The 14,006-nt window shown below is 34.0% G+C and overlaps 1 protein-coding gene across 1 annotated transcript; it reads right to left on the bottom strand.

Moving 5' to 3' along the window:
- Positions 1–569: 569 nt before the first annotated feature.
- Positions 570–9,666, bottom strand: LOC125049009 (replication protein A 70 kDa DNA-binding subunit). The gene is made up of 11 exons (XM_047648003.1): positions 9,472–9,666; positions 9,014–9,273; positions 8,403–8,663; positions 7,868–8,030; positions 7,234–7,438; positions 6,327–6,439; positions 5,829–5,900; positions 5,181–5,335; positions 3,265–3,523; positions 2,262–2,456; positions 570–1,053 (listed from the first exon to the last, which is right to left on the bottom strand). The coding sequence occupies exons 1-11, from the start codon at positions 9,502–9,504 to the stop codon at positions 943–945; spliced, it is 1,827 nt and encodes a 608-aa protein (XP_047503959.1). The 5' UTR covers positions 9,505–9,666; the 3' UTR covers positions 570–942.
- Positions 9,667–14,006: the final 4,340 nt, after the last annotated feature.

Raw genomic sequence — 14,006 nt, 5'->3', positions numbered from 1 at the left:
AGGTATTATTAACACTCTCCATGCAATGTAGTTCTATCGACGAGAGTACCATTATAGTAGTGTAAAATCGCACAGTTACGCATTTTTTAGATATTCAATATATTAATAGACAATTTGAGTGATGTGAATAGCGTATATCATTGAATTGTCGCTCTGTTCAAGTCCATACTGATTTGCAAACTTTCGTATCCATACCTACCTTTTCTATGCTTTGCTACAAAGCGCACTATTACTCTCATTTTCATCTGTGATTGAACCACGTTATTTCAAAATAAATTGCTACTTAGAAATTAATTGTAAACGTCATTCGTATTCACTTTTATGTGGTATTGTTTGACATTCGTTTGGAGCCTGAGTCGAAGCTTTGTATTTTTTTTTTAAACTGTTATCATTTATATCAGTTTTAAAATATTTTACGATGAATTTAGAGATAGGATTGGCTCGATTTCTGTGAGGGTGAAATTTAGAATCGAGGCTTAGCGTTAAGTATGATTCACATTTCTTTCAAAAATGTCAAAACTTATCCTAAGAGTTAAAATACAACTTGGGATGTCATAATACAAAAGACATTTTAAAAATCACACTTTATTTACTATACTGGAATTTTAATGGCTAATTTATACATAATTCACTTTTACAAATCACAAACCAATCAGCAGTTTGGTATAAGATTAAAGTTTTTAACTTTTAATATGAAAACTCGTGATCAACTCGATATACATTTAGTTACAAAAAAGTACAAAAAATATTGCGCCTTGTTATGAAAAATAGTATTTTAAGACTTTAAATTCTTTCTTAGTTAATGTAGAATCAAACAAGGATTTAAATTATCAACAGTAATCCTATAAAAACACAATTTTTCCTTATTCAATCATAGTACAACATATTTTTTAAATCACATCTTTTAATATATCATGTTTCATAATTTCCGGAATTTTCCGCTTATAATTCGATTCCACTCAAAGCTTTGATGCCTTTAATAAGTCTGGCGTTGGCGTCTTTGTAATCGACGGGCGAAGCGTTTATAACTGTTGTCTTTAGGCGAGCTTCATCCTGAAAAATAAATTTATATATAAATACTAGCTGAACCGGCAAACGTCGTTTTGCCATGTATATCATTTATAATAAAAATATGATGGGATGAAAATTAGGGGTTGTATGTATTTTTTAATGCTGTATCATAAAAATAAAACAATAAAAATTCAAAAAAAATTTGGGGTGGACTACCCTTAACATTTAGGGGGATGAAAAATAGATGTCCGATTCTCAGACATACCCAATATGCACACAAAATTTCATGAGAATCGGTCAAGCCGTTTCGGAGGAGTTTAACCACAAACACCGCGACACGAGAATTTTATATATTAGATTAAATGCATACTACGTGATGAATATTAATGTATGAGACATGACTGTGTAATTCTGCTCGCAGTTTCTCATTCCAGTAGCAGTGTTGGCCTAGTGGCTTCAGCGTGCGATGTCTGTGCACCTATCTATGGGCTTTCTTTCTATGTGCGCATTTCACATTCGCTCGAACAGTGAAGGAAAACATCGTGAGGAAACCGACATGTCTTAGACCCAAAGAGTCGACGGCGTGTGTCAGGCACTGGAGGCTGATCACCTACTTGCCTATTAGATTTAAAGATGATCATGAAACAGATTCAAAAATCTGAGACCTAAAGAGGTTGTGGCTGCACTGATTTATTTTTTTATAAGCCGGTTGCATTTTTTAATGTATAATAATTAGCATTAATATGTATATGAGATAATAATATAAGAAACTAGATGACCACGTGAACTTTGTTTCACCAACATATATTTGTGACAAAACTTGTGAAACAGACCAAAGAGATCAGACCTCATACAGCATACTACATACTAATACTATGAAACACATATTTCTGAAAGCATCTACAGTAACATTTTTTATAATAATAACAATTTTCCCAACTAAGAAGTTTTTTTTTGAAAATTCAATTGTCGTTTTCAGTAAGTTTCTTTAATTGTTATTTACGTTTCCCACCGTTTAAACCTTCCCTGACCTTCCACAAATATTTCAAGATCACAATTAGCCAAATCGGTCCAGCCGTTCTCGAGTTTTAGCGAGACTAACGAACATCAATTCATTTTAATATATGTAGATAGATAGATAGATAGATATATCGTAAGAAAACGATGCGTTCTTTAATTTGAAGCATAGCCCAAAGCCCTTAAAATATTAATTGTTTTTGTTATGATGTTTAATAATATAGACTACTCACACTGTAAACTTCCATCTTGGTACGGAACTTAAATAGAAACGTCTTAAACTTGACATCCTCAAAGATATGCGCATACGCAGCCTTGTCGTGTTCAAGAAGACGGCCGATTTCCGCCGCCTTTTGACCCAACATGGCCTCGGCTGCCTCATTGAACGCTGTTATCCGTTGATCACCAGTCGGATCAGACACGTTTGCCTTAAAACATATTTAAGGATAGTTGAGAAAAACATTGTTGTGTCATATTAATCAAGCAGTATGTCAGAAATATATAATAAATAATATTTATGAAGTGTGTTTGTTACTTAATACCCTTTCCAATTAACATAGACAAGAGGCTTGTATTGGAGTTTCTACCTCAAGTCTCTCGTGAATTGTAACCATATTTTCTATTCTTTGACAGTAGAAGTAATGTCATAAATCGCACAGAAAAAAAACCGTGTCATGAGACTCTAGAGGGACTGTCAAATCCCAAATCCGATTTCCTCTTCGAATCAGTACTATTTTTTTTATATAATAGGGGGCAAACCAGCCTACCGGACGCCCAAAAAGGGCAGTCATCACCATTTTTTGTGGGTGCGTTACAGGCCTATGAAGGAGGAGCACACGCTTACTTTGAATAGTTAGAGGTCGTATCTCTCAGAGAAGACCCCCACCGGGGGTCGCCAGTTCCACAGTTCGCTAGTTCGCAAAAGAAAGTGTTGTGTAGCGGACTATGGAAGAATTGCAGCCATCAAGGTGATGTTGATGAAATTTCGAATTGATACGTCTTGTACGGTGTTGAAACAAGGGAGGGATCAACCCAAACAATAACACTCCATAATACACTTTGTAGAAAACGCATAGAGACGCAATGTCTCTGCGTAGAGAGAGAGAGAGAGAGAGAGAGAGAGAGAGAGAGAGAGAGAGAGAGAGAGAGTCAAGCCGATCAGTAATACGTCATGTTTATGTCATCATTACATTAGTGTTACCTTACAATCATCACTTTAAAACACAAAAAACTTACCGATAAAAGCAGGCGATACTTGTAATTAGGATACTCCCGGTTGCACTTCTCACATCGGAAAAGTCCATCTTCTTGATCCACCAATTTCTTATTACACTGTTCCTGTGGGCAGGCCTTGTACAGTGCATTGTCTGAGAAAGTGAATGTTAGGACTCCTAGAAGCGAATAATAGTCCCCTTTGCTACCGGAACCGAGTTGCTTCGATTCAGCTTCGGAGAATGATATCCATTCACTGCTACCGCCTGTGTAGCCACCGGCTCTGCAATAATAAGTCAAAGTCAAAAATCATTTAATCATATAGGTAACACAATGTACACTTATGAACGTCAAAAAAAGAAAAGAAATGAATATGAAATGCTTCTAACTTTACATTTAGTGCCAGTTCTCAAACGGAACGGAGGAGAAGAACTGGCAATAAACTCTCCGCCACTCTTTTTAATCACCATGTTTTTTTTACACAACGTTTGTAAGGAGCTGCAACAATTACACCATGTTCCACATGACATCATAAGTAATTAATAATCTATATATATAAAAATGAAACCCGTTTTCCGTTGTCACGACATAACATGAACATGGCTTGACCAATTTGTCTGATTCTTTTTTTATAATATTCCTTGAAGTACGAGGATGGTTCTTACGGAGAGAAAAAATTAAAAAAATTGAGTGAAAAAGTCTAAAAACAACACTTTTCTATATTCCCATACAAAATATTTGTAATAATATTTAAAGGCAATTTGAACTTTAATACCTTATCATAAAGTTCAAGTGTTATTGGAGGGGTTCCGGGAAGGTAAATTTTTATTTTTTGACATAATATATTTGTTGTATTATCAACTTTCTTTTTTTTATCTTACTAGCTAGACCGGTGTCCCGGAATAGTAGAATAAGTATTTAAAAAAATAAAGAATCGACTGTTAGGCGGTACGATGTTCGCCAGGCCAGCTAGTAATAACATAAATAAATTAAAAACAAAGACATTTCCTCTATCAGCAGGAGGCATGGTGAAATAGAAGTACGCACTTACATTCTCGTGGGAACAACACGCAAATACATAGTCGAAATAACTAACATTAGTTTAGTAGTTATAGTTTGAGGGTAGAAGGTAATTTCACGCTTATGTTCGAGGTATGCATAGTCTTTTAACATGACCTTATTTATGAATTTTGATGATAACAAGACCTAGGACACGTGGAGGAACAATGCAAAAGGTTTAAAAGATTTAAAAATTACACCTAATTAACTAGAAAGTTAGTATCGAAACGGTCGGTCCCGGTTTCCAATCCAAGTGGGACTGACTAATATGAGTTGCCTAAGAAAATTTGTTAATAGCCTCAAATTAGCATGTAAAGTTATCCGGTCCTACGTATGCTCTCATAACACTGCGGTCTTGTCCGACATATCTAGTATGAGTTATGGAATTGTGTAATAATATCTCCTCTGTGTACATGACAACTAAATAGAGATAAACCGTGACCTAAGTGTATAGTCGCACAGAAAAGAATAATTATTAAAGTACTTCGAGTAGAATGTACTGAATATTGTAAACACAACACATTAAATATGCAAGAAATAACTTATACAAGAGCATTTTACTTGTTAATTTTAATTCAACGGGACAGATACAACAATAAATCTGCATTAATATTTTGATACACTTTTGCTACCTATATTGTATTTTATAGTAATTTTTGACTTTTGGCGTACTTATAATAAAAAAAGATCTAGAAAGGACATCAAAAGTAGAGAAATATCGACTAAGGATGAGAGTTAAGATGATAAAATGTAAAATTTTTGCAAAAGGATAAATATAGCGAAACCAGTTCTTTTATTATTATTTGAAGTTATTAAATAATTACCAAATACTTTGTTTAGAACAACACGCTCAGCACTTTGAAAAACAATAAAGAAATTACCTGGCAGATATGTTGACAACATCCATATCAGCACCTCCATTGTCGTACCAGCCTCTTAACTTATGTGCTTCTGGTAAATCAGGGTTCATACGCAACACAGTACCTGCTAGACATGAGAGAGATTTGCTTCCGTTGAATTCAGTCAGACGGGCTCCCTGTTAAATAAGATACAATTATTTAAAATTAAGCAGGGATTGTATTTATATATGAATATGTAGTATTGTCTTTAATTAACATAACCTTTACACATTTAAAGAAAAAACCTTTTACCGGATTAAAGTTATGTATTATTATAAATTTACAACAAACAAATTTACAATGGTCACCGTGACCACGCACGCTGTAAAGCACGCGAAACGTCGGATAAATTTAAAATTATGTCAAATAATTGTAAATTTATAATAATACATAACTGTAATCCGGTAAAAGGTTTTTTCTTTATATATGAATACGGTTTATGTATTTTTTAGGTCTGTTACCTTTACAAAATAAAATTAGGAGGTTGTCGGATCGAATCCCGCGAAATAATTATTTGGGTTTGCTTTGAAAGGCAAGTGCCTTAAATTATGTCACTGTTGCTTATGTGGTTAAATCATGAAATTAAATACTGAAAAATAATTCGTTAATTAAGAAGATCTTTCATAATACCTTTGCAGCTACTATGGGGTTTGTGCTGCTGTCAAATGTTTCCGCTTCGTTACCCCAGAGTGTCAATGATATCTGAAATGATTTTTTTATTTATTCATACATACATCATTACAGACCAAGACAATACGATAGTGTGGAATACTTAAAATTAAAAAAAAACTACATATAATATGAAGTAGTCACGATATATTATAACATAATGTCGCTAATGAATATCATGATGTTAATAAAGAAGTCGAGAAATTGATATTACCAATTTATTCTCTCTGTTGTTTGTCTGTTATTGTAAATAAATTATAATAACGGTAAAATTAGTTAAAACAATTAATCAGTAAGTCATTAATAGAAGATCTATATCTAATTACAGTTCACTGAACGCAGTCCTCAATAAAAAGTTACTGTTTCACAAGATTTTTCTTTCCAACAAGATAATATTCTTAGTGCTTGAGGAAAACCTCAACGGTTACAATTATAAAAAAAATCCAAAACATTACTCACTGCCCCTCCAGATGGGTCCACGAGAGTGACCTCTCTCTTCTTCAGCAACTTGCCAGTACTCCGGGCAGTTAATTCTTGCACATCAGATGCCATCTTGCATACTCCTATTGTATCTAAATTAAACAAGTGTCTTGATTAGCAATAGTTGATCAGTAGATTTCAAGAAACGGGTCCCAAGCACACCTGCATAATTTCGTAATGGTTCCTTCATATATCCACAAACTTCTCGGAAATATATCAAGATACTTTTGTTTTTAAATTGGTCAATTCAATCCAAATTTCACATTAGTAATCATCGGTTTGGTAGATTTTAGGTTATTGCCCATGCATTTCTGGTAGCCTATGCTACATGCCCTCGTGTATATAGGCCTAATTAAATAATGTTGACAGCTATATAAGTTAAGGGTAAGATTCAGAAACAAAAATTGGCGCCAAGGTTTAATTTTCACTCTTAGATAGTGATAGGAGTTATAGTTTGCGTAAAGTTTCGGTTCTGAAGGGTGAGATTTAAAGTTTAAACTACAACACAAGTTGGTATGGCCTTTTGGAAATGGGCCGGTCACATATCTAGGTTGCGGAGTGATGGACACTTGAAGCCTCAAAATGGACTGGATCTACTGGAAAGAGGCATAGGACAAACAAAAATATGGGCATAATAGAACTCACGTGACAAAACTGGTTGAATGTTGCTCAAAAAAGGATAAATATGAACGATGCTTGTACCCTAAAAGGGCCATACAAACACAAATACTAGACCACTAACATTCACTTTCAGAACCTATACTAGCACAAATAATACTTATGCTAAGAAATGTACACTAAAGAATTATTATATGAACTAATTAATAATAATAATAATGGCCTTTTGTTGGTGGGGTTTTGAGAAAAAAAAACTTTTAAATCTTACCCAATAGTGTATCAACATTCTTGTTAGCAATTTCGCTGATAGGTGTGAACTCATATTTAACAGAGGGCATGCTTGAGGTATCTTCCATACATTCCGCAACCACTGTGTCTGCTGTGAACGTCATCTCATAGTCATTTTTGATACTTGTGTACTGCTTGTTGGCTGTTTTTAGTTGACACCGACTTATGTAGTATACCTTGTCTATCTGTAATTTAATAGGTGTAAATATTTATTTATATTATTATTAAAAATAAATATATATCAGGCACTACAACCTCTTTTGGGTTTTGGCCATTTCTGAATCTGTTTCATGATCATTTTTAAATCTAATAGGCAAGTAGGTGATCAGCCTTCAGTGCATATTATTATTCAAAAACATACACATAAAAAAATAAAAAAGCAGGTTACAAAAGTATATCCACCATAATCAGGAAAAATCTAGAGCTATAACAGGTTATTGTTGTAGTCAGTTTAATAAGCATTTATTAATTAATTAGTTATTTTGTTAATGATTCCCCTAAGTACAGAGAACAAGCTTATAATTCTATGGACTGACAATTTGTATTACATTGTAAAATTTACTGGATAGAAAAACGTACGAGCCAAATTGTTATTTAAAAAAATGTTTACTAACTTGTAACATATCATAGAATTTGTCACACTCATTACGGAATGCTGTGGCTCGTATCTCTCCACTTTCATCACACAGGTCACAACTGAACAGTTTTCCCTCACCCTTGGCATTGCTCCATGTGCGAATAGGGCTTTTAGTCATAACGCGCGCTTTGATTACCCATCTATAAATGTTTGACATATTAGAATTATGTAAGTCTAATACAAAATTAAAATTTCAACAGCTTATTGGAAGGTAGGAAAAAGACACAACCCGAAATGTTAAAAAGGAACTATGTAGAATTCAGAGTATTTTGAACACTTGAAGCCGAAACAATCACCTGAAATTTTTTCAAGAATTTATTGCCTATTTATTTACGGCCCTTGATTTGAGAACTGCTACCAAATGTAAAGTTAGAAGCACTTCAAATACATTACTTTTTTTGACGATCATAAGTGTACAATGTGTTACCTATATGATTAAATGATTTTTGAATTGAATAATAATAGTATGTTAATCTCTGTGAAATCAATGTTATAAAAAACGCAATACTTACTTATTTTGATAAGGACTTAAACTTGTAATAGGATGTGTCATTTGTGAACTGAGCATGCTGCTATCTAGATTTGTAGAGGCACTAGAATTAGCCATAGAGCTCATTGGTCTACTCGGTGCTGGCTTGGGTCTGGCAACTGCTGGTAGGGCCTGTGGGCTAGTTTTTGCAGCATATTCAGACCATGTCATAGGATTACCAAGTTTTTTTCCAACTTCACTTCCAGATGCTATTATTGTGACAGCCACAATTATCATGACACGTCTGAAAAAACAGTTATTTCATACTACAAGTGTACATAAACCATACATTATAACAGAAGTTTTTAGACTGCAACTTTATTGGTAAACAGCATTCTCTAACTAGCAACCAGTTTTGGAAAGAGTTAACAACTACATGAATTCCAAAGACATTTATGAAATATTCTTCATTTTAATCACTATATCTTTTTAGAATACAATCTACGATAAAATAAGTTGCACTGAAACTTGCATTATGATTATATATTTTGATAAAACTTGTATAGCCATAGGAGTTAATAAGATTATAAAGATAATGTAATAAATTGTAATGGCAAATTTTTCCTTTTTCATCTTGAAATTAAGTATACATACCTATCACCACTTTTCTCACTCTTTTCATTATTTAAAATAGAAGTAACAAATCGGTCAATTTGAACAACAGAATAATCAGACAACTCCCCAGAAATCAGTTTATCATTGAGGTGAGATGCAAGGATGGCAAAACTGTGAGAATGCTTGCCATCAGATAATAGAAGTCTGAATCTTTCACCTGATCCTGACTGACCTTGGATTTTTTTACTACCTAATACTTGCATGATTGGTTTATCATAATGACCGCCTTGCATTATCACCTGAAAATATAGTTTTGCATTGTCATATTCTTGTCCTTACTATGGAAAGATAAATAATAAATCAACAACATTTTGGTTAAGAGAGAGAATTACAATATAAGAAAATTTTCAAAATAGGACTTATTAACATTTTAAAGACATTCTCGTTTTAGTACTCAATCTGTAAAAAGTTAAAAATGTATTCATAAAACTTCATACCTCAAGTGATCCCTGTGACAAATTGTATGCCATTTTAAAAGATTATACGATCAGAAAACAAATATTAGAAGTTTTTAATAAAGAAACTACAATATATTTAAACATTTAACTCTGAAACATTATAATTATGTAGTTTTCTGTAACACCGTTGACCGTACACGATTTCGATTTTCGTTGATAAATTATAATGTCAATGTCAAATTTTGGCGCGAAACCAGTTAGATCCATTAAAAATTGGTCTATGGAGTCTACCCTTTATGGATTTAAGTTTACTATTAAATATTAGTCTGCGGAAAGAGAACCGGCATGGTGGTGAGGTTTGTATACGTATAGTCCTTTTCACGAAAGAAGTCCCCCAGACGCGGCGCTGCAATCGCATGACGTAATGTTGCCATTTATGAGTAAAAAATTTACCTATTTTATTTACATTTAGCAGATGTAATTTATCAAGTAATATTATTTTCTGCATACTTCGATGAAACAATATTTCTGTTATGTAAAAAGTATATATTTATTTACTTATATTAGCGGTGTTCTACCTACTTACAGGGAAAAGTTGAGAAAATAGGGTAAAGAAAAGAAATACAATTTTTTATTCAGAGTTTTATTGCATAATTGTTGGGTTACAATTTTTTTCGAAGTACACACCGCTGTTATACCTTCGTTTGTAATTCTTGTTACAGTTATTTCTGACACACCTGCAATTAAATTATGAACAATTAAAAATAATAATAACTTTAAGTTTATAATGCTTATGTAATATATGTTTTAATTTCAGTTACCTAGTTTCATCACGTTATGTATTTGTTGAATTTTGTCGCAAAAACGAATTTATATCATAAAAGTCCCATCAATACAGCAAAAAAATATTAAATGGCAACTCTAAAAAGTACCTGTTATGGCGGCAATTCTCTTCCGAACATTGTTTAGTTGTATTAAAACACCTTGATTCTTATGTTCCGCTTCACAGAACTCTTTCACCTTTAATATCATTTCTCGAGCCGAACTTTTTACAACTTTTGGCATTGTAATCAATATTTAAAATGCACTAAGCTAGTTAAAAATTCACAAAAATCTACCACAACAAACGAACTTGATAACATCGACGAATGACAACATTGCCGACCTGTCAAATTTAGTTCCAAAAATATCCGCGGGACTTCTTTCATGAAAAGCACTATATATACAAACCTCACCACCATGCCGGTTTATTCTTATATTATATTACTAGCTGGACTGGCGAACATCGTACCGCCTAACAGTCGATCCTTTATTTTTTTTAAATACTTATTCTGCTCTTCGGGACACCGGTCTAGCTAGTAAGATAAAAAAGAAAGTTGATAATACAACAAATACATTATGTCAAAAAATAAAAATTTACCTTCCCGGAACCCCTCCACTAACACTTGAACTTTATGATATGGTATTAAAGTAAAAATTGACTTTAAAGAATTATTAAGAATATTTTGTATCTGAATATAGAAAATTGTTGTTTTTAGACTTTTTCACTCAATTTTTTCAAATTTTTCTCTCCGTAAGGGTCCCCGCACATGGGCCACCGGCCACAACCACAAAACGCCGCCACTGGCATATTTCCTGTAATTTTCATACATTTTATATGGACTCGCCGCACACGGTGGCGCCGGTGGCGGCCACACGCTACAAATCGTCGCAGCTTGCTTCTTGTGGCTCGCACCGGTCACTAAACGCCGACACAAAAAGCCGCCACACACCACTCGCGCGATTCCGCGCCCCTCTCTCCCTTACCTCAGTTAACCTGAAGTCGACGGTAACGCACGCACGTAGTCTGTGTTTCATATAGGTAGATAAATATGGATATAGAATTATTTATATCAGAGATACAATCCCGTCCTGCGATGTGGGATTCAAAAAGTGATAGTTTTATTTTTAATTTTCCAAATAATTTCCAGAATATGGCCTCATCATATTTTCACTGAGGCCAAATGCTTCATCATGTATAGTTCAATGGTTGTCGATTACCGACCTGTCGTGGTGAGGGGATATTTAATGTCTTTCTGTGTATCCAATAACTAAGGTTTCGTCTTCTACGACGACGTCTTTTTATCAAAAGTAGCGCAATTAAACCTTCTTCGTCAGAGTCCATTATGATACTGCAGGCAAGGGTTAAAAATAGTAGCAGCCACCGACCGCAAGTGTCGACCACCGGCCACAAGTAGCTGTCGCGCGCTTCAGCTACCTTTGTAGCCGCTTCTAGCTTCTCGTGGCGGCGTTTGTGGCTGTGGCATGTGGCCCGTGTGCGGCGACAGTTAGAACCATCCTCGTACTTCAAGGAATATTATAAAAAAAGAATTGGCCAAATTGGTCTAGGCATTGTTGAGTTATGTGCTTACCAACACATTTTGCGATTCATTTTTATATTATAGATAAATAAATTGACGCGCTTTCTACTCGTTTCTGTCAATAATTAGATATAGATGTAACGGAATCTTCTGGCAAATAGGGAAATAAAAATTAGTTGTGGGCAATACTGAATTAAATAATCTTGATACTGTTTAATTTTTATTTATGTTTTTAGTATTAATGAACGCAAAGTATATTAGTTATTTTTATGAAGACTGTTCTTACACATTGTAAATTACTTTATTTATTATAAATAATTTCAATCATACTGTACGAGCCAAGGCTGTACATTTTGCTCACTTTGGGCTTAAATACACGAGCGGCACGACGCCGACGGCAGCCGTCGTCGACTCGAGAGATTTTCTCCTCTGAATATTCCACCCATCATAATTTGAGAGAAGACATCGGCCCCAACGAAATATATCTATTTTTCTGCTTCTGTTAAATTCGGGATCTGCCAATTCGATATCTTTAATATACGGCCATAACGGTATATCAAAGGAGTTTTTAGGTAATTTATGCACTAAATTATTCACAATATAAACTCTTGTTTGTAATGTATAGTTAGTGTGCATAGAAGAACAGGTCAATGTAAGCTGACCCTTGATCCGTCGTGTTTCCCCCCACTCTTGAAACAACACCATTACAGCCTTCCCTGTTTAGTTTTAACAACTGTGCTGCCTTTTTGCTAATTATTGATATTTGAGACCCCTGGTGGCTTAGTCAAGATGCCTTAACAGTAGTGTATGTAGAACGTCAAAAACTAAATTTGTATAAAAACTTTTCGACACGAACTGTCATTTCCATACAAATTAAGTTATCGACTTTCTACATACACTACTATTAAGGCATCTTGACTAAGGCCCCTGGTCAATAAGAGCGCGCATGATGTAATTATTTCCATTAACCCCTAAAACTTTTATTTTTGCTATAGCTAAGAGGACTTCTGAAAAATCTTTAGATGTCGTGTCTCGAATAATAATTATTTTTATATTGAAACTTACTTGATGGACGATTAGGCGAAGTCGAATTATTTAATGCATTATATAACCTTGTATTATGCTTCTGATAACAAACTGTGCATCTACTCGGTGAAACACAATCCTTGATATCGTGGTTACATAAACAATTAGTACAGATCTTTAATCTTAAAACTGTATCAAGCCTTTGTTTATAATTCCTTGCTAAAAAAAGATTTACAATTAAACGTGACATGATTAGGTGATTTGCATAATTTACAGTACGTGTTTTTAGCTATATTTTCATGACCTCGATTACTTACTTGCGATGACACGAATTTATTGTTGATTGGCTTATTATTAGGTCGAGGTAGACAAAATTCTGCTGAGGTCGATTGTTTGTTGATTCCAAGGCAGTAAATGTTTTTTTCCAGGAAATCAATTAAATATTTAAGCACCGGTAACCCTTTGGGATACTTGAAGCAATGTATGCTTGATAGGTGTCATAATCTAGTTTTTGAGACAGAATATGAATTATAATGGTGACCCAATGCTCTTCGCACATCCCCAAAATTTTGAGCCCATTCAAGCATTCCAAAGTGACATCGTGAAGTTTTTTAATTTGTTCCAGGTTGTCCTTTATGCTTTTATCAATCCTTGGAAGCTGCATAAAACTATTTAGATTATTGACACTAGAACTATTGACATAGATTTAGATATATGTTTTTGTGATAATTCTCCAACATGCGTCATAATTTTCATTGCTAACTTGTAATTGATGTGTGAGCCTCTCGGGTTCCTCTCTTAATTTTGATTTTAAATATTCAATTGTTTCTGCGTTAGAAAGGGTTGAATTTTTGTTGATAGCTTGTTCAAATAAGTCCCGGAATGAAACCCATTTTTCAAAACTACCGTTATATATAGGTATTTCTATACGAGGATTTAATTTCTCATGCGGGGTGATGGACCGAAATTTGAGATTTATTCCTCTCTTTTGACGCCTATATATAGCTTTCTGGTCGTAATATTTATTCTGATACTCAGAGTTGGAGCCTACAAAATCAGCATCCAATTCGATAAAGGTTTTAAAAATTAAATTCCATCGTGACTTTATTGTTTCTAGAGTTTCCTCAAGACCACATTGGTCGGATGCCGAGTATAAATTAGATAGTTCCAACATCCGATCAAATGACT

This window comes from Pieris napi, chromosome 4, assembly GCF_905475465.1.
Source record: "Pieris napi chromosome 4, ilPieNapi1.2, whole genome shotgun sequence".
Lineage (NCBI taxonomy): Eukaryota > Metazoa > Arthropoda > Insecta > Lepidoptera > Pieridae > Pieris > Pieris napi.
The sequence above is the reverse complement of the archived record's forward strand: the minus strand, read 5'-3'. Positions and strand labels throughout refer to the sequence as shown.